This window comes from Austrofundulus limnaeus, unplaced genomic scaffold (genome assembly GCF_001266775.1).
Source record: "Austrofundulus limnaeus strain Quisiro unplaced genomic scaffold, Austrofundulus_limnaeus-1.0 Scaffold748, whole genome shotgun sequence".
Lineage (NCBI taxonomy): Eukaryota > Metazoa > Chordata > Actinopteri > Cyprinodontiformes > Rivulidae > Austrofundulus > Austrofundulus limnaeus.
In genome coordinates, this window is record NW_013953150.1 from 27,885 (window position 1) to 52,170 (window position 24,286).

Below are 24,286 nucleotides of genomic sequence, written 5' to 3' on the forward strand. Positions count from 1 at the left end.
AAACATGGGCATCATAACAATATTTTTTATTCTACATTTATCCATTTTAAAACATACTAACCTCACTCATTTGTAACAACTAAGGCAAAAATGTAATTAATTCAGAAAATCTTTTTAGGACGCCACCTTGAAGTTTTGGGACCCCAATTGGGTCCCAAGCCCAACTTTGGGAACCAAAGTGCAGTGGTTCCCAAATTTTTCAGCTTTTGACCCACAAAATAACAGTAGCAGAGACCTGTGCCCCCAACTATATTTGGATGATGAACATTTGTTTCAGGTCAACTAAACATGGGCATAGTAACAGTATTTTTTATACTACATTTATCCATTTTAAACATACTAACCTCGCTCATTTGTAACAACTAACGCAAAAATGTAATTAATTCAGAAAATCTTTTCAGGACCCCACCTTGAAGTTTTGGGACCCCACTTTGGGTCCCGACCCCAACTTTGGGAAACGCTGCTTTGGGGGCCTGGGGCCCACCACTGAAAGGAAGCTATAGCTCCAGCTTACTTCACGGTAGAAACATATAACTTTTTAAAAGATCTGACTAAACAGGCATTTTGACATTTTTAGGGTTTTTATGCAATCACAGTTTAAGTTTGATCATTTTAACACTTGACGTGTTGAATTCACACACAGTCTTTTGAGCCGTCTAAACTTTTCAAACTTTTTGCAATAATTTCTTTATTCTATAATCTTTACAAGTATAAAGTTAATACATCAAGACATATTGTTTTTCATCTAGTATCTCACTATTGTAAAGGCTTCTTCATACTCCATCTGAAGCTGGGACATCTGCTCTCACTGTAGCAGTTGCATAATGAAAGTTGCATCATTTTGTTCGCAGAGCAGCTTCACCCGCCCCTCCTTGACACAAGGCTCAAGCCGAACATTTTCTCACAGGGGAATGTGCCTAGTATTGTATAGTAGGTCAGAAGTTTTTAGCCAAAAAGTGAAATGCAGAAAAGTGCTCCGACAGCAATGGTGGCATTTTGCTTCCAGAAGCTGGCTGGTGTGCGTCCAAACAACATGGATAGTTTTGAGAAGCAGTTGGTCGAGGCAATTGGAAAATATGTCCATTTATGACTCTTTCAGACACTTAAGATAGCCAAATGGCATGCTGGTGAAGATTCTCAGTTATCCAGGTCATGATCAATCAAAAGAGCATTAAAAACTAAAACAAATGGACTTTCAATTCTAAAGTTGAAGGCATTTCGCTTCCTATCCAGGAGGCTTTTTCAGTTCAAAGTCTGTAGTGAGCTGAGATGCTGGCTTTAAAATATCCACCTGAGAAGCCATGTGAGGAATTGGATTCACATGTAAATCACGCTGGCCAAATAGCCAAAAACATCTGGATGGACAGAGCACAGATATTGTGCATGGAGTGATCCATCTGCTGAAAAATAAAGCACTTTATTGTGACAAATTTGTGACCAAACGGCAGATTTCAGAAAGGAGTCTCAGCGAGAAGAAACACCATTCTGTGACGTGTACCACAGTGGAGGGATGTCCTAGGAGCTCTGTGCTGTGTCTCATGGGCTATGAAAGGTGTGTGTGAAAAGGGACACCTGGCAACCACATGACCAGGAGTTGACTGTTTGGCTTCAGATCGAGTATTTTGGGCCCTTAAGTCTTTTCTGTCAATTTCTACAGTGCTCACAGTCAAACTCTCATTAGCATCTTTTGTAGCTCAAAATTTTCTCTTTAAAAATACAAGTGAAGGGTCTTTAACTAATACAGGAAACACTGTAGACAAATAAAAATGGACAGGAGTGACGGACACTCGCTTCTTCCACTTCCTGGTTCAGAAATATTTTTGATATAATATTTAGTTTGATCACAGTAACTCTGAGTTGTACGCCCTAGCCTGTGTTTCTGTCTAAATGTCTTATTAAGAGTGTTGCCCTGGAGAAACGTGTTTTTTTTTTTGTTTCTCTGAGGTCTTGGTTCTCTTTACACTATACAGCTTTTACATCAGAACATCAACCTTTTGTCAGCTTAGAATATTACAAAGAAATAAGTCCCAGAAAGTGATTGGGTTTCACAGAAAAAAAAATGTATGTTGGAATTTCAGAGATCTACTTTTTGCCACCTTAAATACCGGTATGTCCATTTCATGTTTGTTTTGCTGATTGTTAGTTGACAAATGTAGGAGATAATGGTCAATATGTGCTGTCTGTCCTGTCTTCAGGTGTCTGCAAAGATCCAGCTGGCATCAGGAGATTATTACAACTTCCACCTACAACTTCTGCATCCCATCGTCCCCCAACAGAGCTCCTTCAAGATCCTCACCACCAAGGTATTACTTTGAGTTCTGCAAATGTTGATTGTATACCAGTCAGAGCTTGATGGATTGGGGGTCATTGGCCCTCATGCAAGAACCGTTCGTACGCACAGATTTGTTCTTAAGTTGTGCATCCGAGTGTTTTAGGAGAATTTGTGGCATTCACAAATTCTCATCGTATTCTAAGATTTCCTTCAGATACAAACAAAATTCACGAGTGGTCCAGAGCTGTCGTAGATTTTACGAGCAGTCAGTCTGCTGTTATCCAGATGGATTTCTTCACTAATAACTTTGTATTTCATTAGTTTGAAGATATTTTGAGTTGAAAATAAATCACACTCCACAATTATGTTAAATCACACTCCAAAATTATGTTGACAATAGGTTATTTTGTTTGAACTGGAATTAGATTTTAAATGTAACTAATGACATAAATTGGTTAGATTAAATTAAATAGGCTTTTAATGTTGTTGTATAACACTACAATATTAGTATGAAGATCTCAAACTACAAACCAACTTAAATTATGCATTAATTGAAGTTTGGAGACACTTTAAAATGCTTTTTTTCAGAACCGCATCTGACACGTGCAACAGTCGGGTGGGGGGAGACGGCCAGGGTGTGTGTGTGTGTGTGCGCGTGCGTTTGGGGGGGGTGCAGTGCGCGACTGCTCTTCTTCTGAATAAATGAAAACTGTGTAACACAGTTGTTTACACTGAAATTAAAAATATCTGACCAAAGAAAAACTGGAGTGGGACTACAGAGAGATGAATACGATTTAGATTTTTATTTCTGTCTGTAAACAACCCACAGGAGACACAGCGTTAACAGCAGTCGTCATTTCATTCCTTGGTTTTAGCAGGTCTGACGCTGCTAAAAATGACAAAAAAAATTTCTGGATCTCTGAGAGCAGGACTCAACTCTCCGAACTCGTAAAGTTCTTCTTTTTTTTTTTTTACTTTGCGGTGTCATTTATGAGTGGACACTTCCTGGTATGTGGGGCAGGAAACGTTACCTTATATGGTGTTTTTAGGGTGGTAGATTATGCAAATCTCCTCGCCCCGTGCACGGGCAGCTGATACACATTCATCAGTTTACGCAGCTCATTTACACACTTTTTCTGAAGATAGAAGAGTTTGTTGAATCAGACGTGGCATGTTCGTATGAAGGGTTCATACTAACAAAAGTAAGAGAAATTTAGGATAAGAATACAAACATGTTCTTTCATGAGGCCCAATGTTTTTACTTTGTTTTTTACATTTTACATCTTGGTGTACATTTTCACAAATTTAAAGTGTTTTTGACGTTTAAATAAATCAGATGACATATTCATGAAGCCGATATAAGCTGCTTGTAGCAGACGTGCATTCTTTTGAATTTCCCCATGTGAATTAGAAGGTCTGGTGAAGCTTTTAATGTCCTGGAGCACAAAGACTATAGACTCTTTCACAAGACAGTTCTACAAAATGGCCACACGGACTGGTCCGTCTTTAAGCTCCCTCGGGTAATTCGTAACTCGCAGGTGAAGCTGACCAGTTCGCACTCACATGTATGTGTTCAGAAATGAACCCAACAATGCAGAACCAAAAGAGACATGGAGCAGATCTCAGTTCTGATGAAATGGATCGCGATGCATTTATTGTTGATGGACGTCGGCCTCGTATCAAACAAAACAAACCAAATGAACTTACTTGGATGATCCTGTGGTTCAATATTTTTAAAATTAACTGCAAAGTTAATATAAAGATGATGGAGCATCATCTTTAATATTCCCTCGGTAATAAATCTGTTGATAAATCCGGCGGTCGCTCACTGATGTCATCTGCTATCATTTTTTGAGCCACGGCACCGCAGGTTTCTTTTTCACAAGTCGGCCTGCTCTGCTCTGATACCTCCCTTGGTGGCTCAGAGGGACGTCAGAGACAGGCTTTCTTCTACCCCACATGCTGCCTCTGTGTTTTCAGAATGATCCAAGAGGGACAGAACACGTGTCAGTCCTGGACTGAGCTGTCTTATGAACAAGGCTAATGATGGCTGCTTGTTTTTATGCTGTTTAGGGTCACAGTGACCACAACTGGGCAACAGTCAGAAACATTTCATTTCATTCTATTCATTCATTGTTTATTTGAATAGGACAAGTGTCAAGTTTTAACAATACACTACAACATTTATAGCCAGAGCTAATTTGCAATGCCCATCCCTAGATGGGCTTTTAGCAACATGAAATAAAAGTGTAAAATGTAGTTAAAAAATAAAAACATCACAATATTAAAACTCACCCATAAACTAACTTAAACACAAATCATTAAAAAGTTCATTTCAGTTATTCATGACTGCAAAGCTGGTTTCCTTCAAGAAATGCTTCACTTCTAATCTAAATGGTTCCAGTCAGACATCAGTTTTAAATAGGTAGGTAGGGAATTCCACATTTAAATCCCTGTAGCAAAAATAGCTGTTTGACCCATATCCATTGAAAAAAAGGAACTTTACAGTTCCCACTGTTTGCTTCATGACCCAAGAAACAAAGCCTCAAAGTTAGCAAGGTCAGGTTGTAGTTTGAAATTCTCACATCATTTCTAAGATGTTTTTTGTAGTTTATAAAAGTGTTTTTCATATTTTCAGAATAACAGAATAAAACTTTTGAAAGAAAAACTTCACAACTAAGAGTACTCATTTATTCATTTATCTAAAAAACAACAAATTCTATATACAACAATATACAATCACAAATTAAATGAAAGGTAATAGAAGAAGAAAAAAGTCTTATGATATCTGCCCCTTTTGTCACTAAACAAACTCTATCAAAAATAATGTTCAAATACAAAACAAAAAAATCATACAGAGGAAAAAAACAAAACAAAGAACAAACAAAAAGAAAACAAAGAAAATCAATAAATGTTTAACTTCTTCTTGAGCAACAAATTTTACACTATACCATTTTATATTTCTCCAACAGATTAACCTTTATCATTCTCTTAAATATACACATTGATCTGGCCCTTTTAATATCATCTTCCAGATCATTCCATAATTTTATTCCCTGGACTGTAGCACTCTATCCCCTCGAGCTGGTTCGAACTTTAGGTTTCACAAACATTTCTATCCTTTTAAGGTTGTAACAACTCTCTCTTTTAACAAAATGTAATTGGATGTTTGAATGTAATGTTTTTTTATGAGCCCTATACAAAACTGACAAAATACTATAATCAACCAAGTCATAGAAATTCAATAATTTCAACTGATGGAACAATGTTTTTGTCGGTTGACTGTAATGCTTTTTTGCGATAATTCTTATGGCTCGTTTCTGTAAAATAAAAATAGGATTTGTTATTGTTTTACATGCTTTTCCCCAAACATAAACACAGTAGATGAAATGTGGAACAATTATTACATTATATATTATAAACCGAGCTTTATCATTAAATAAATCCTTTACTTTGTACAATACTGCAATGGATTTGGCTATTTTTGTTCTTGATTTGTATGAGGTCTCCATGTCAGTTTCTCATCAATGATGACACCCAAAAACTTCACCTCACTGAGTCTACAGATTTCAACACCGTCAACTCTAAAAGGAACATTGACAGTCTTCTTTCGGTTACCGAATATCGTATAATTAGTCTTATCTAAATTTAATGATGATTTATTGAGTTGAAACCAAGTTTTTTTGAACAAATTCTATCTGCATCATTTCCAACAACCATTCTATATTTATACCAAAACAAAAAAATGTAGTATCCTCTGCAAATAAAACACATTTGAACAACCCTGACACATTTACCAAGTTGTTCACATATAAAATAAATAACTTTGGTCCAACTACTGAACCTTGAGGAACTCCACATGTGACATTACTTAATTCAGATCTTATGGTGCGTTCACACCGAACGTGATTTCAGCATCAGGAGCATCAGGTTTACATACAAAGTCTATGGTGAACGCGCTTCAAGCAGCGTCGGGAAGTTCTGCGGCGCCTCAAGCGCGATTAGAGCAGCGCGATTTGGACGATTTGAACGATCTGAGCGTTCGACGCGCTGAGGCGCAAATCGCTGAAGTTAGAAAATCTGAACTTTTGCAGCTCGACGCGCMRCGTCAACCAATCAGAGASACTCCACTGTGTGACGTAGCGACATATTTCCCGACGGGACAGTTTACTGAATGATGTCCACTAACCTGAAACAGACAGAGCTCCTGCTCTTTAGCTGAAATGAGTGCTGCAGTCGTGTCCTGATCCGCAGCAATGCGTGGCAGCGACTCATCAGACTGAAAAAATAGTCCTGAAAGCGAGCTGTGAGCCTCTACTCTGAATTATCTGGTGAATTAATTATGAATTAATTATCTGATGAACGTGACATGTTCTTGCTCTGTAAATAAAGCAAAGCCACTTCCTCGTCCGACATTAAACAGAGCCCGACAGAGGAGGGAGGGGCGGGGAGGCTCTGCCGTGCAGCGCAGCTGTCCTGCGTCTGACCTCAAAGTGCACAAGCTTCAAACTTCAGCGTTGGCTGCGATTTTGAAGCTGAAATCGCATTCGGTGTGAACGCACCATTACATCATTTATTTGAACAAACTGTTTTCTATTTTTCAAATAGCTAGATACACACTGTAGGGCTGGTCCTCTAATACCGTATTTGTTCTATTTTTCAATAAGAATGGTGTGGTCAGTGGTGTTGAAAGCTTTCTTCAATTCAACATAAACACTAACAGTATTGTTTTTGTTCAACAGCAGTTATTTGCTCTACTAAGTCCATGTGTGCCATTGATGTGGAATTGTTAGCTCTAAACCTTTACTGACTGCTACTTAATATATTATGTTTATCAATAAATTGATCTAATCTGGTCTCAAATAACTTCTAGAATTTTTGAAAACTGTGGCAACAAAGATATTGGTCTATAATTATTGAACATACATTTCTCACCACTCTTAAAAAGAGGAATTATCTTGGCTATCTTCATGTTGTCAGGAAATAATACTAGTTGAAAATGATAAATTACAGAGATATGTAAACAGCTCAATAACACAAGTCACAAAAAATATAGACATTTCACACACAAAAGTGTATGTTTTTGAACAGTATTTCCATTTGAGGTGCTCATTCCTGCAGTGAACACAACAGTGTCAGGCCTCTTGCGCTTTTGAAAGTCAAGAAAAGTTTTTGAATTTTAGTCAGAATGATTTGGAGCACTTTGCGTGTTGGCCATGCTGGTAGTTCCGTACTTTCATCAATAATGGAGTAGACTATCAGACATGTCACGAACATGTTTTATTGCACTATAAAGAAAATATGATGTAGTAATGTCACGGCTGGGGAAATGGTGGCGCTCAGAGCTCTAAGCTGCAGTTTTACCAATGAGCCTTAATGAATATGTAGTTTCTATGTATTCAGACTGGTATTGTTATAATATGTGATAATTAATTAGTTTTGTGTGCTTAAAACTCTCTCTTAAATCTAGTTATGAAGCAAAAACAAGCACATAGTAATTTAAGTTTAGACAGATTATTGAAACTGTGGCTGACCATTTCTTGGGTTTCCACTCCGAGATCAACATCTTAATCTCTTCAATAATTTAAAGCAGAATAAAGTAGGCTGCCACTACCTTTAATTCCTTAATGCTGGTAAATCTTACTGTAGTGGGAGTAGAAATGAGAAAATCCACTCTCACTGTACACACTACAGCTTTTGTAGGGGGGTTAAATCAGTTCATCTTAGCAGATTCACACATATGGTGCAAATCCTCACTCCCACACACACACACACACACAAACACAGAGACACACAACTGAAAAGTTGCTGAGAGTTCCTCAACACTGTTTAAGGTGATTACTGACCTAATGAGTAGGATGGGTACTTTTTTACGACACTCTAATTAGTGTGTGTTGCAGATGTGGGCTAATGAACATGCCTGGCTGAGAGTGTGCTGATTCAGGATTTACACCACTGTCAGGGTTTAGCCTGCAGATCAAAAGGCAGATTTTATGCTAACTTTTTTAATCATTGAGGAAGTGAATGTGGGTTTTTAGGGCATTGATCAGTTCAGCCTTTTTTAATCATCAAGCTCTGCTCAGCTCTTTTAAAATTTCATTTTCTTACTTTTCCTGTCCTGTTGTGTCCTGTCCTACTCTTTTGTTTGTCCTTTTCCCCCTTATCCTGTCTTGTTTCTTTTCCTTAGTGTTTCTTTCTTGTCTTTTCCTCATGAACCTTCACTATGAGCGAAAACATTTCAATGCCTTTGCTAGCTTTCCTTTCCGCTCATATCTTTTTCTTGCTTTTCTTTACTTTCATTTCTTTACTTGCCTCGTTTGTCCTCTTAAACTCAAATGTGAGGTAATATAAAATGGAGCAGTCTGTTTTTACTTCCTGTTACTGTTTTACTGACTCTCTGACCCCAGTAGTCATTTAATGTTGGACGTTTGGGGAAATGTGAGTTTGCTTTTGGCAAGTATTTTTCTTTACATTTTTTTTAATAGATCTACTGTGAAAAAGAAGCTTTCACAGTTTTAAATGTCAGAACACAAAAGTTATTGTGCTCATCTTGACATCACAACATTTACTTTTGAAAGCTAAGTTTCATATTCAGTTGGTAAAATAAATTATTTCTCTTTGAATTATATAGTTACATTCTATATTAAGATGGACGACCTTTATGGGAAATGAAAAAGATGTGGCTAAGATTCACAAGCCACCTACTGAAGGGAAGAAAAGGTCTTATTAAGATAAGTGAATACTGTATAAAAGGTAATTTGAGTCATTCACATTTTAAATAATCGTCCAATCAGGAGGGAAAAAAGGCAAAGCTGATGCAACCCAATGTGCCTTTCCTGTAATTTCATTATGTTTATATTGAGCCAAGGCAGAAATCCTCTTGTTTTGCTGCCTACAACGTGGTCTCACCTTTGTTTTACAGTTCAGCTGTGCTTACCTTTCTCCTTCTGAGGTAGATTTATGGAGGAGACTAAATGCTGTCATTAAAATCAACAAATGTAAAGAAGCAGCTGTTTTAATCACTCAACAAATTGACATGAAAACAGAAACGAAATGAAATAAGATGCATATTAACTTTTATAAATCTATTTGATATAAAGAATAGGTTTGAAAAAATATTCTACAGACACACACACACACACACACCATCTCCATACACACCATCTCCATCCCATATCACCCTGGACAGGTCGCAAGTCCATCACTTTATTGTCCCACAGAGGAGACATTCAGCAGAAAGCATCAATGGAGGGAGGAAAGTGAGATTCAACTGACCCTGTCCTCATTGAATGCAAAGATTTGGGCTCATTTTGTTTTTCACAGATCGAGTCTAAGTTTGACATGAGCGAGGTTTGCAAAATGAAGATGAAACACTTTGGGAACACGACAAATGGGCTCACATTATCAGCTTTGAATAAAAAAATCGATTTTGAATCGAATCTTGACCCCAAAAATCAGAATCAAATCATGTGAGAGTAAAAGATTCCCACCCCTACCGTTTACCTTACCAGTGACTTCTCAAAACACAAGACCACCTTGCAACAATCTGTGCTTCTTACAGCGTGTGTTTATTTCGTTTTTTACTTGTGCGGGGCTAATTCAAATAGCCCAAAAACAAACTGTTTAAAAATGCTAATATCAGCTGCTAATTTATGATTTAGAAGCATTGCCTGTTTCATGTTTTTGCTGAAAAAGTGTCCACATGGTTAGAACTTGGTGTGAGTTAAAGTTTATTACTCTAAGTACTGCAACTGGAAACCCTGTAATGAAAGCCTCTAATGAGGCCTTGGACATAAATATTACTTCATTTTTAGCTGAGTTCACTTGGGACCATATTTGTTTTACCTTACAATTCTTTCAAATTAAACCGTGATAGCAGAAATGTCACATTAAAGTGCCCGGGACATGCATTTCTTATAAAGACAAGAACTGTTACAAAGCATCTTAATAATTAAGAAAATTGGCACAAAATAGATGATTTGAATCATTTTGTCACATAGCTGGCGTAATTTTGCACAAAGCTGGAGCAACTAAAAGTTAAGCCATAGTTGAACTTCCTGGTCCTCTTCATATACAGTAAGTGGAACATGTGAAACTAACAAACGAGTGACCAAGTTGTTGTAAAATCGTTAGCTGTATTTACATGGACATACGTAATCAGATTAAACAGCCAAGCAGAATAAACAATTCAAAGTTTCTGATTTGATTCAGCTCGGTCCGAATGAATTTGTAAATCGATTGAGAGGGGTGGTTTATGCCGATTGATAATCTGAATGGCGTGCATATAAACATTGATTATGTTATTCTGCTTGTAGAAAACTGACCTGACTTTCATCCACTGGTTTCTGGTCTTTTGGGGAGGGGAGGGAGGGACAGCAGCACTAAGCTGCCAACAGCACAGAACTTTCAAGGATGTTTATTTCCTCCTGCTCTCTCATCCGGTAAAAAAGAAAGACAAATGGCCTATGTTGCTTTGCAAAAGAATAAAAAAAAAAACACTTTGCTTCGCCTGTAGCTCAATCAGATAGTGCAGTAACTTCTCCACTGTTATTAAAACCTGGCAGGGGTCCATTCTGGGGGCTCAGACACATTTGAATGTTTCTTTTCATCATAGAAGTAAAATTCTGCACGTTTGTCTGGTGCATGTGAACGCTGGTCATGATCAGATTTATGTAAACGATACATTCAGATTATTTAATCCAAATACATTTCAGTCTGATTAAAGAATTGTACACATGTAATCATAGCTATTGTTAACACGGTGAAACAGTGTACTGCTGGTGGTTGCAGCAATACTGCAACAACAAAAGTGAGTCTGCTCTGCTTTTCCATGAATAGGAAGGTGAAACCTGTCTGGATCAGAGTGGTTTTTTGCTGCTGTCTGTATTGTTACCCATTGTAGCTGTGCTCTGTTTACATGCAGGCATCCCACTTTTAGTTGTCACAAAAGAGCAGTCTGAGATAGCCTATTCTGTCATTTTTGACAGTATATCTCAACAACTGTTCTCAGTGGCATGAATCACTGTCTTTTTTGGGGGGGCGGGGGGTGTTCTTATGATTGATTTTATTTTCAGTAATGAATTCATATCTAACAAAACATTTGTCACATGCACTCAAATTTTTAAAAATTTGTCATTTTAATTAGCCTGACTATTCAGTCAGGGGCGGAGCTTCAGCGGGGGGCTGGGAGGGCGGCGCGCCCCCGGCCTGGGCCCATATGGGGCCCGGGTTGGGGCCCAGAGTGAGTCTGGACCTTGTCGGGCCCAGAGGGAGATAGAACTTAATCCTCAATTTACACCATGCTGTTCTGCTCTGGTCCAACCTCTGCAGTAAGTATTCAACCATTATAATGAAGGACAGTATTTACACTGGCTCCTCATGATGGTGCAGAGCAGAGAGTGGACCGAGATCCACCAAAATTAGATTCATATTTTGCCCGACGCCAGAGCTGCTCCGGAGTCAATTTACAAAAATCACACTGCACCAACAGGAAGAAGAGAGAGCACAACTTACGATTTTACAAAATAATTCCCTAAAGAAAGAGCAATTTTGTCTAAATGTTTACTATATTAATAATTATATGGGTACATAAATTATACATAAATACTTTCAAAATGCATCATTATGATTAGGAAGCAGATGGAAACATGCAGCTCACACAACATTCATACACACATGATACACATGGATTTTATTCTGAAATAAGAAGTTTCAAAAAGTCAACAGTGATGCAGTTTCATCTGTAAGTCCGTGAATTGTTTTACTCAGAGTTCTACATTTATCACTGGATTTATTGTACGATCTCACATTTCCTGCACGTTCTTCTCTGAGCTCCTCACACTGGACCGGACGAGACCGAACCGGTTCGGAGTTAGTAGGGAGCCGACCCTCCACCACACCTGAGGCGAGGTGCAGAAAGCGAGCCCTCTGAACACATCCAGAAGAGTCCGGTCTGCTTTGATTTAGAACCTCTTCCAGGGACCAGACAACAAACAAAAATCTTTTGCAGATCTGGTAAAAATGCTTCATTCCAGCTGTAACTTCAGTGATGTTTGCACCGCTCTCTTTTTATTTTTGACTCTTCCAGTCACCGTTTCAACCTGTGAGTGCTCCTCCATAAAACTCACCACTTGCCTTGCATACATGTCAAGCCCTTCGGTCGTTTGCCTGTATAATGAGCCTCAACAATCCATAATTTTAGCAATAAATAAATAAAATAATCTGTATTAACACACATGCGGGTTGGAGGATGGAAATTTGTTGGTATTTATTGTTTTTTAACATCCTACAGGCTCTGAAATGTTAAATAAGTTTGAAACTTTTTTTAATCCGTAAAACTTAAAAAAATCTGGGAGATTGTTCTGTTAACATCAGTATAGGCCTACCTGCAAAATGAGGAAAAAATTGCAGACAATCCGTACAACCTGACATGCTGCACTTGAGGAGCACAGTGGGACAGGAGAGACTGAGAGGACTCATGTTGTCCATAGAGAATAAGATCAAAGAAAATACAGAGCATAGACGAGTTCTCAGAGCACAAGGTTCGTCATGTCCTTCAATAGTGGTGAGAAGAAGCTATTTCTTTTTGAAATTGTGTTTGTGAACATGTGGGCTGCTGTGTCAGTTTTACTGAACTTTAGCTACTGATTGGGTACAGGTTCTGAGTTAAAATAGATAAAGCTGGTGTCAAAATGACCCGAACACTATCCGTTAGGGGTGTAAGAAAATATCGATACACTGAAATATCACGATATTTCATTTCCCGATACTGTATCGATATTCTAAAGCCCTGTATCGATTTTTTTATTAAGGTTTAAAATGTCAACTTTCCTGCCAGCCATTCATTTTATGTTGTAGTTCAGCCTCTGACCACTAGTTGGCAGCAGTGAGCCAGTCATTTGGCTCGTAGAGACTATTGTTAAGCATTGGGTGACCATATTGTAAATTAATATTAAAAACTAAAAGCTTAAAAAAATATATTTTCAAACTATTTATTGTCAAATTTAGTCTAATAATTGAAAACATGGATGAAATAAGAAATATGAAACAAAATAAAATACATACAAAGCAGAACACAGCTAAATGTATCAGAAGCATGTCTATGTAATATTAGAATTTTCTGAGACAATGAATTTTGGTTTTTCTTTTTTTTTCCCCTGTAAGAGGTTTTTATTTAATAGAATTTTTGGACAAGAAAATCGCAATATATCGCCTTGCTTGTAGTATCGCAATATATCGGGATATATCATATCGTGACCCCTCTGTCATGATATGTATCGTATCGTCAAATTCTTGCCAATACACAGCCCTACTATCCGTGGTGCTGAACTGTTTTGAATTTGTGTTGTTTTATAGCTGAATGTTTTTTTGTTTGTTTGTTTTTCTCTCTTGGTTTGTTACGCTTCATGTCCATTTGATGGACTTCAAAATAGTCACTCTGTGGTGCTGAAGCTTGTAAGCCCAGCTGTTGCAGGCACGTGCATGTTGTATAAAATAATGTTATCATGAGCTTTATTATTTGGTATAAATGGCCCGGTCATTTGCCCCACCCCCGGCCCGTCTCTGATTTGTTCCACTAGTGTATTCTGTAATCCCTACCCATCCTTTTTACAAACTAATTGGGCATTTTTTACATGATGATTAGATTTTGCAATAAAGTGATTTTATGTTGTTGGTGCTTAAAGTCCAAATGTGTTGCTTTTAAGCGCCACTCTGTTGATAAGCCAGTCCACTGCTGATGTGTCCTTGCCTTGTTCAGACTGTTATTTACTGCAGCGTGTTCCATCAGATGTGTAAGGGTGACTGAGACTCTGAATGATGCTGTTCACCATTGACCTGTGAACGAAATTGCTTTTCAATAACGGAGTGAAAAGATCTGTAAGCATAAAATCACAGAGCAGACATTAACTGCAAAGTGGTTCATAGAGCGCAGCTGAAGAGCTGAATGTAAACAGTCGGACACGGTGTAAATTATGTGTTGGTAAAATCTATAATGAAAAATTGATTAGTTGTCAAGTGTTTCTCAAAGGTTATCCAGGTCCAAAAAAACTTCCTTGGATAGATTATTTTATTTTTTCATTTATTTCCCGTAACTCTGCAGTGTTGAATTTTTCTGTACAGGTGGATAAAATTGAGGACAAAACTTAAGGGTGTTTATGAAGTTGATTGTATTTATGAAGGAATCCTCAGCCGAGAGAGCTGTACTATGAAGCAAATTCACCTTACATGGACTTTGTCTGAAGCTTGAAACTCCACTAAAATATATACATGTACTGCAACAGTGGTTCATGCACATTATTTGATTCTTCTACTCAAACATTAATTGAACAAATAAAGTTGCAGGGAAAAGAAACTACACACTCTGAGCCTACATTCACAAGAAAAGCACATTTGTATTAATTGAAACAAATGAAGTGTTGCAGGAAACTGTTAAAAATGTAAATTAGTAAGTTAAAACCTGCTGCTGTTTAGATTGGGGCAAAAAGTATAGAAATAAACTTGTACCATCAGAAACTGAATTATAATTGTTCAGATTTAATCTATTTGTATAATTAGAAATTAAATGCAGTGGTTTGAAAATGAATTTTAATAATTTCAATTGCAATATTCAGTTATTTGTGTCACACATCCTGGTCCTTGAGCATGGATGCTACTTTTAGCATGTCAAATCTGAAGTTGTTGCTTAATCAGAGCCGAATAAATAATTATCTGACCTGCTTGTTTAGTTCAATGTTTATATCTGAACCTGCATCTGACCGGATGCTCCGGTGAAGCATGTTATTTTCGGAATGAAGCAACAAGCTGGAAATGAAGTATTGACCGAGTAACTTTAGGATCGATATGGTCCGCGACCAAAGCTGGACGTTACTATCTACATGGAAAATTAAAAGTAAAAAGACGAAGCAACTTGACTTCTGTTTTGGAGCTATAAACGCGTGGAGCTAACAATTGATCTGGGCCCAGATAGGACTTTATTGTGCTCTAGATCCAGACTGTGTTCCACCACTTTGCTGTTGCATCAGGTCTGACATCCTTGCAACACATAAATGTTTCAGTTTAATTTTTTTATTGAGGATATCAAAAGGAAAAAGAGGAATGAAAAGTTCATGCTTTTTACAGAAGAGTTTTTTTTACCATGGTGATTTAACCAAGCTCAAAAGAGCCTCTTTCATTAGACAGATAACTTGTGCTACGTTCACACTGCAGGCAAATGCAACCCAAATCTGATTTCCCCCCCTCCCCCCCCATGCAACCCATATGATTTTTTATGACAGTTTAAACGCGACAAATCTGATTTTTTCAGTATGTGGTTTTAAATCGGATACATATCTGATGTTTTCAGAGTGACTGCAGTGTGAACGCTCATGTCACATTACATCTGACTTTTTCATCAGTGAGGAGGGGCTGAAGGATCGATAAGACACTAATCTCAAGTCTCGCTGTTTAAATCTGCAGCTCCATGTGCTTACAGCTCCAAAACACAAGTCCAGTTGTTTCATCTTTTTATTTTTAATTTTCCGTGTAGATAGTATGATAATAACGATGCCCAGCCTGGGTCACGGAGCGTATCAATTCTAAAGTTACTCAGTCGATACTTTATTTCCAGCTTGTTTCGTTCCATAAATATATATAAAGCTTCACTGGACCATTCGGTCAGAGGCAGGTTCAGATATAAACACTGAACTAAAGAAGCAGGTCAGATATTATTATTTAATCGCCTCTGATTAAACAACAACTTTACATTTGACATGCTAAATGTAGCATCCATGCCAAGTCTGTAAACAAACAAGCCAGCTGAATGAAACATCACGTCTTTTACTGTGCATGCGTGTCACATCAGTGCTGAGTAGCGTTCACACTGGAGTCTGATGCAGGTCGCATTTAAAATGTAATGTGAACGTTCACACCAAAAGATCAGCTTTTTTTTTCAGTAAACCAGAATTGAGCATTAAGACCTGAAGTGAACGTAGCCTTGGACTTTAGGCTCAACATAGTTGGAAAATTTGCTTTATCTTACAGCTCTCAAAGTAAAACAAAAGGTTCTTAAGGTGCTTTTTAATTGTGGTCCCTGGTTGATTTTTACCTCAATAGAGCCAAAGACCCACAGATGTTGGGCTGAACTAACATTTTGATGGAAAGGCTCTTTTGTGTCATTAAATGTTCATCATGATTTCTACTGACTCAAGTAAAGAGGTCACAAAGTCCAAGACTTCATGAGTTGCAGAATAAAGCTCCTAAACTTTTCCAGTATCATTAAACATTTATTTAAATGATTAGTCCTTAGTGTGTTTAAAACGAACATCTGCTTTTTGCAATGACATAAGTTTAAAGATAAATAGTTGTCATCTCATAGCTCTCTGATAAAACTCTTAGACACAAACAAGGGTTTATAAAATGTGTGTTGAACAATACACACATATGTTAGTTGAAGCTGAGCCACTAACAGCACTCCTAGTTATTTTAGTTTATTTCACAGTAAGCTGACAGGAGGACTAAAAGAGCAGTGCCTGGCTAAAAGTGCTGGAAAAACATATATTGTATGGTGTCAAAGTAGCAAAAAGCTGTGGAGAAATTAGATTTGGAGCGTTGTATAACCTGGCGCCTGTATTGTATGTGCTCTATCCACTGAGGCTACACTGTGCTGAGAAGAAGCTGACCTGCACAGAAAACTGCCCCCTCTTAAAAAACACACACTTCCTTTCACTCATTTTCTCACTTTTCCATGGCAACAGCAGACACGGCATACCAGAAGTGCACGTGGGTTGCAGCTTAAACAAGAGCTCAGTCTTTGAGAGACTGCAGCTAAGGATGGTCTTAAACTCCCTCTTCTTTTTTTGTTTCCTGTTGTCTTGGTCATTTACCACCTTTGTTTTCTCCATCAACACACTCCCTCATTTTAAACACACAACCTGAGTATTTTGTTGTGTTTCATCCTGATATAAACGCCTACAGCTTCGATAACCAGAGAGCGCGTTCAACCCTCCTCCTCTCTCCCAAAGCCCTGGCTACTCCTTGGTCTAGTGGGCTCCTCGGGTACACATGGTCCCTACACACACACACAGCACCAAACACATAAGCCCTTGTAGGTAATTGCACCATTCAAAGTTTGACATGGCAGAAAAATGCCCCCTATATAAACTGTTCAGGTGAAATGTCTAGGCATGGTGCTTGTCACTGAGAGACCGTGACTAACTGGGGAGCTTTTAGATGTGTCTCATTTAAATGTTTTGGGCCCTTTGGAAACTACCAGGGGATTAAAAACATTCAAGTGAACAACGGCATCAGCAAATCAAGTTCTTCCTGATTGGCATGCATCCCTAATGAGTGGTTAAAATAAGAGTTGCCCTGAGAGCTGTTGATTCTCAACTAATGTTTGACTCGATAACAGGCTGCCCTGCACCCTCTGCCTCGCTCTGTTTATGCCTCATCTCCTCGCTGTCTTTAAAGACAACTTAGCAGGGGAAGCTAAGCCAGGCTCGAGAACGAGCGCACACACACACACACAGATAAATATATATTAATGCAAAATACGCACAGTAATCTTTCAACACTCTTGTGCTATTTAAACTAAGCGTTGTGTGTCAGAGTCGTGTGTAGCACATTATCATCAGCACGACCTCCTCCTGTCCTCCCATCACAACAAACATTGCAACCGCAGGGGTCACCGCCACAATGGGGAGCCAATTACACACTGGTGTGTTTGATCAGAACAGACGGCTGATGCGTGCACACTCTGCACACTTGAATCCGTACTCTCGCCTTCATTCAGCTCTAAATTCATTTCTTTCAGGCACATTTCTAAAGTGGTGTCTCCACGCTTTAATTTGCTTTCCTATCAACGTCTAAGAATGTTTATGTGTCGTTTCTGTCTTTTCAGTGAGTTTAGGCAGCATCTGGAAAAAAGGGAAGAGTTGCTGAATGAGGAAACATCATGTGAAGGAGGAAGGGTGTGTGTGTGTGCGTGTGCGTGTGTGTGTGCGCATACTTTCAAACACGTGATAATGACACAGGACCTCAATGCTGCTATGTAAAAAGTGTGTATTTGTTGCCATTTTAGAACTTTTTCTGATTTACACACCTACCACGTCAAGACCAGTCCTTATGGGCACCGGTCCTTCTATGATGGAACTTGGGGCTGCACAATATATCAAAAATTTATTGTCATCATGGTAACATACTGTGCAATATGCATATCGTAAAAAAATTAATAAACTGCAATAAATGATTGACTCAATAGTTTGCATTTATGGGTTTTGTCACTCAGATGGAAGCTTGAAGTATTTCACTAATCAAATGGGGCCCTTTATATATTTGACCAATTGGATGGATCTCTTCATGTTTTTAAAAATAATCACGCTGAAATGGAAATGATTAGGGTTTTTTGTTGTTGTTGTTGTTATTGCTCTGAATCCAAGGCAGACAGACATCAACACTACAAACTTAAGTATTTGTTCATTTATCGCAAGTCATATTGTCATTGCAATATAATATAATATATAATTAGGGATGGGTACCTTTTTGAAGTTTGAATCGATTCGGTACCAATATCCAGTACCTGGGATTCGGTACCGATACTTAACGGTACCAATTTTCGGTACTTTGTGTGTTTTTTTTTTTTTTCAATAATAAACTTTTATTTCTTAACATATTTCTCAATATATAAAATTAACAAATACCAAGTCAACATCCAACTCTTTGTATTGTAACATCAGTTGTGTAACTTATTTCTTTAAAGTGCAAACTTTTGAAAACAACAAGACTGTTTTGTCTTATTGCACAAATTAAAATCCAGCTCCACATGTTTCTATTGATGTCATTTACCCGCTAGAAAAATTGTGATGGAGGTTCATGGAAGGCAAATAAGTTTAATTTAAATCAAATAAGCAAAAACAGGATGGAGTTAAAATAAATAAAAGGTGTTCAAGCTACGTTTTGAGCATCCAAAACATGCCCAACGCTTCAAGTTAGCTGCTTGTGCTCTTTCAGGTCAGACGTGTTCGGACTGTCGGGAAATGCCTCTGTTTTCCTCTGCCTGTCTCTGTTTAATGGCGGATAAAATAAAGAAAGTGGTGGTACTTTATTTACTTTGAGCAAGCGAACATTGTGCTCACAAGATAATTAATCCACCAGATAATTCAGAGGCGGTTTGTTCGGCGAGTTTTACTCCAGGAACTGCGAGGCTTTCAAGCTACGTTCAGACCGAGCTCTGCCTCTGTTTACCAGCGGCTGCTGACGTCATTACGCTCTTGCGTGATGCTGCGTTCATGACAAGAATGGAAAACTCATCACTCTTACGCAAACCGGTCGTAATGATGCGTTTAAATACCGAAACATGGTACCGTTTGATGTTACGTGAATAGATACTCTGTAGTACTGACAGAATTCTGTCTTTACATCAATAAGTATCGAATTCGGTACCCATCCCTATATATATAATATAATAATATTATATAATATAGCACTGTTATTGCACATCACAGGTTTTCCTAATATTGTGCAGCCCTAGTGGTACTCCACTTTGGGGTTGGGGGTTACCAATGGTGGGCGGCGCTAATTCAAATTTTAGTTGTGCAATTTCTAAAGCGCTAGTCAATTTATTTAAGTCTGCAAGTTCAAAAGCACATAAGATCAATAAAACTTAGCGAAAGCTAATTCTAAAGTGCAAGATAATCTCCGTTTACCAGAAAACATTCAGGTAAGAAAAAAGTCAGCACTTAACTACCATCTAGTGGTAAGAATATTTTCTTTAACAGATTAGCACGTCGTCGCAGAATGGGGATCTGATTCATAGAAACAGACTTTTACATCAAATCAAATTTATTTATAAAGCACTTTAAAACAGCGGCCGCTGACACAAAGTGGGTCTGAAAACAATAAAACAAATCAACACTAAAAACACAAACATTAAAAACAAGCAAAAAACAAACAAACAAAAAAAAAGACCAAGATCTCAAGCTATGTTAAAAGCCACCACATCATGGTGGTAAAACAAAAATTGTTGTGGATTGCTAGTTATGCTACTTCTTGGTCATTTTCTTATATTTATGGCAGGGCTTCAGTAAGAAAACATGCAGATATATTAGTAATTTTAAACTTTTTGTTGTAAAACTGTAAAACAATGCATTCTGGGTTGGCTACAGGACACAGAACACGAACTCCGTTCTTTTCAAAATAAGAGCGTGAATTTAAACTGTTCGGTGTTTCATTGTTTACTGTTATTTATTAATTTGATATTTGTTGCGGTGTCCCTTGGAGAGGAGATATAAACTGCACAGCTGAGTGTGGTTCTGCAAATCAGAACCACAGGTGGTTTGTCGCACAGTTGCTTCCTGCCACGCAAAGAATTGTAGGAACTCTACTAAATGAACCGAGAAGAGTCAGAAGTCAGAGTTTAAAACTCTGTGAACACAATGCTACCTGAGGGGGTCGCTGTTTCCTTACAGCGGAGCTCCATTGTGTTAAGTAGAGACGATTTTCCCCTCTGTTTAAGAAAATCATGACAAAGTTTTAATGAATTATGTGGCTACAAAACGTAGTGAGACTAGATTCGTCTTTCCCTTTACTTTAGATGAAATTGACATTTGAATGTGAAACATTATTTGCGATTAGCGCTATTTAATTCTAAATTTAGAAAGCACAAATCCGCACATCATTTTAAGAAATTAGTAAAACCCCTAAAGTGCAAAGGAGAAATTTAGGTCCGCAATTAGCATATTTGCGCTTTAGGGGACTAGTGCTCACCACTGGGGGTTAGGTTTAGGACCAAGGTGTGAATTGAGTTTTGGTTAGGTTTAGGGTTTACGATAAGAGGTCAGGTTTAGGCTATAGAAACAACTAATTAATGGAAGTCAATGAATGGTCCTGATAAGGATAGAAATACAACTTTGTGTGTGTGTGTTGTAAAGTCCAGCCCCTGAGGTCCTGTGAGTGGTGGCCCTTGATTGTTGCTCTCTTGTCACATCCCTTTACAGGCCTTGGCTTCTCCTGTCATACACACACAGTCTTGCACAGAGAAACACACACACGGTGCCTGGGCTGCCATGTCTTTGAAAGCCAGGAAACACAGACGTAGCAGCAGATTAATGTTGCATGGCCCATCAGCGCACATAGAATCACACACACTCTGACACACGTGGAGCTGGGGTTTGACTTCTGTCACACTTAGAGCTACAACTATATTCCAGATAGTAAATAGTACCTGCAACAGTTGCTGGTAAGGTGGTAACACTTGATTGACTTGGTCTTTGTTTTGTTTTTGTTTCTTTTTATTCCCTTCCTTAAATTTAATCAGTTTTGAATAAGAATAAAAAAAAATCACGAGACATGTACTTACATTAAGCATAGTTTTTAAAGCCCAGAGTGGCTCTCTAGTTCTTAAAGGCTAAAACTGCTGCTCCTGTGACCGGACCCCGGTGAAGTGGAAGTGGATGGATGGATGGATGGATGGATGGATGGATGGATGGATGGATGGATGGACAATTACTTACCAAAATGCTGCACATAGTGGCAATTGATAATTAGGAAAATGGCAATATAAATAGATTTCATTATAACAATAAAATGTGCTCAAATAAAACCATAATATAAAACCAATTAAAAAATTCATCTTGCTTTATCAAAGCTGAAATATATCATGTCTCTAATGTCTCATCTTGGACTAAAAGTCAGTAACAAGAAATAAGATTTAGGCAGTGATTTAAAATGGTTAATGGTCTAAGCTGCTCTGTTTTTTAAATGTAGGCTGTTCTACAGTCCATGGATTCCTGTCTATCTTTGAAATCGAACATTTTTTTCATGTTCTTGGTGTATTCTGACTGTCTGTATTGCACCCAGTGGAAACTTCTTGTTCACTGTTGTGATTGAATTCACTGGGTCAGCCTTGCAGACATTCATTATTCTAACATCATAGATCTTTCTTGATTGATTTTTATTGTTAAAAATACTCATGTCTGAGCCGTTTCACGGCTTTGTCTTTGTCAGTTGTGGTCAATATTTTTCATTGTGCTCAAATCTTATGAGATGTTCTTTTCAAACAGTATTTAAACCCTCGAGTGTTACCTGGGAAACCAGGATACAGACTGTGAAAAGCTTAAGGATCTAAATTAAAATGGCATAATAATACAGTGAAGCACTAATCATGTATTTATTTAAAGTATGTTGAGGCTCCAGTGGAGCATTTTGTTTGATTCATTCAAAAAGCACATAGTGATTAAACAAGGTTATTTTTCACTTCAGATAAAAAGTTTCATGTAGTTTCTGTTAATGTTTTTTTTTATTTGAGCTGAGTTCTTTGCAAAGAGCTTCTGTTTTTAGCTTTTAGATCAGAAAGTGATGACACGAACCAAAGTGGTCTATCAGTGTACTGCTACACGCACCAGCTCATCAGCTCTAAAAGCGATCCTCCGTCTGGTTTCCCTCAATCTGCCCCCCACACCCCAACACACACACACACACACACACACACACACACCGCCATCCCTCACCTCGTCTACCTCTCCCCTCTCCTGCTACCCTCATAAATGAATCATCACGTCGCCCAGCAGAGCAGAAATGTTCCTTAATTGCATCGACATCACCAGATCTGTCTTTCGCATGCACACATATCAAACACACACACACCATTAATAGGTGCTGAGGGAGGGTGTGTGTGTTTGTGGGTGGGGGTGGGGGGGCACTGCTCTGCTGTTCGCGCCTCACTGCTGTGTGTCCCTGTCGGTGCAGCTCAGTGTTAAAAGCATGTGTCCACGTCCTCTCTCTCTCTCTCTCTCTCCCCTCATTGTTTTCCTCCTTCCTCATGTTCTCCCGGCGTAATGATTCGGATCAGATGCTGCTGTGTGGAATTAGGATCAGACCCCCCCTCCCCCCTCCGTCTCTCACACTGGCCCTCTGGCTGACAGGCATCTCGTTAGTGCGGTATGTCTGTCAGTGAGGTTTGAGATTGAGCTGTGCCCCCGCATATCCCTGATGTCTTACACACACACACACGCACACACACACATTCGTAGGCTAAGTTGTCCATAGCTCTGAACAAGTCAGCCTTCCTGGGCTCAGTAATGATCTGATGCTGGACGCTTTTAACACGTCACTCTCATGGAAGCGTTATTTTTGTCCCGGCGCTCTAAAGACCACCATTTTGTTAAATATTATCTGTTTATCTCTCTACTTCTGCTCTGCTCTTGTCTTCTGTCAGGTGGAAATCAAGATGAAGAAGACAGATGCCATTAGATGGGAGACGCTGGAGGGAGAAGGACAGGAGTCCAACATCAAACACTTCAATCCCCGTCAGTCCTCAGCTTCGGCCATTTACACTCTGTTTCTCTGTTCTCCTACCTTCAGCTATTCTCCCGTCACTCTGTCTCTCACCTCCCCCCTCAATGACTTCTTGTTTCTTTCTTTCTGCAAAGATCAATATAAGCTCCTGTTCGTCTGTTCTTTCTAAAATGAGAGTGGGCAGTCGGGCCCTGCTAGAGTCTTTCATTAGTGTGGCGGTGAGAGTAGGCAAGGAGACAGAAAGGTATGACGGCAGAATGCAGTTCAGTGTTTTAGCCCACACATTCCTCTTACAAACGGGATTAATTGCTTATGTAATTTTATGTTGAAGAGAAAAAGAGAAAGTAAAAGTTAAGTGGGCAGCCAAACTTTTTTTTTTTATCCCAGCTTGACCTCTGGCCTGTTCATTAGTGCCCCGCTTATAAACTCCTGTTTTATTTAAACACGATTTTTGACGTGGTTTTTATGGCACCATTTTTTCAGAACGTCCATATTTGGCCTGAATCTGTCTGCAGTTCATCTGCTGCTGTATTTATGTAAATCTATGTCTGGATTACATTTCCCGCTCTGCCGCTCCATCTCTCGTTTGGGTTTATAGTGGCTGTGTTACATTCAGAGAATACAGAAATCAAATCAGAATGTCATTGTTTGATACGCCAGTTTGAAGAATCAGTAGCAGAGGGAAGGAGAATAATTCAAAGTTGCCAGTCAAGTTTCTTTTTTTTTTTTTTTTCCCCAGAATTG

The 24,286-nt window shown here is 38.5% G+C and overlaps 1 protein-coding gene across 2 annotated transcripts in view; it reads left to right on the forward strand.

The window, feature by feature from the left end:
* sugt1 (SGT1 homolog, MIS12 kinetochore complex assembly cochaperone) overlaps positions 1 to 24,286 on the forward strand; it is a 45,202-nt gene that overhangs the window by 10,607 nt on the left and 10,309 nt on the right. For both annotated transcript variants that reach the window (XM_014028340.1, XM_014028341.1), the window contains exons 10-11: positions 2,196 to 2,303; positions 23,463 to 23,553. In XM_014028340.1, coding sequence (XP_013883794.1) covers positions 2,196 to 2,303; positions 23,463 to 23,553 — 199 coding nt within the window. The remainder of the gene's footprint in view (positions 1 to 2,195; positions 2,304 to 23,462; positions 23,554 to 24,286) is intronic.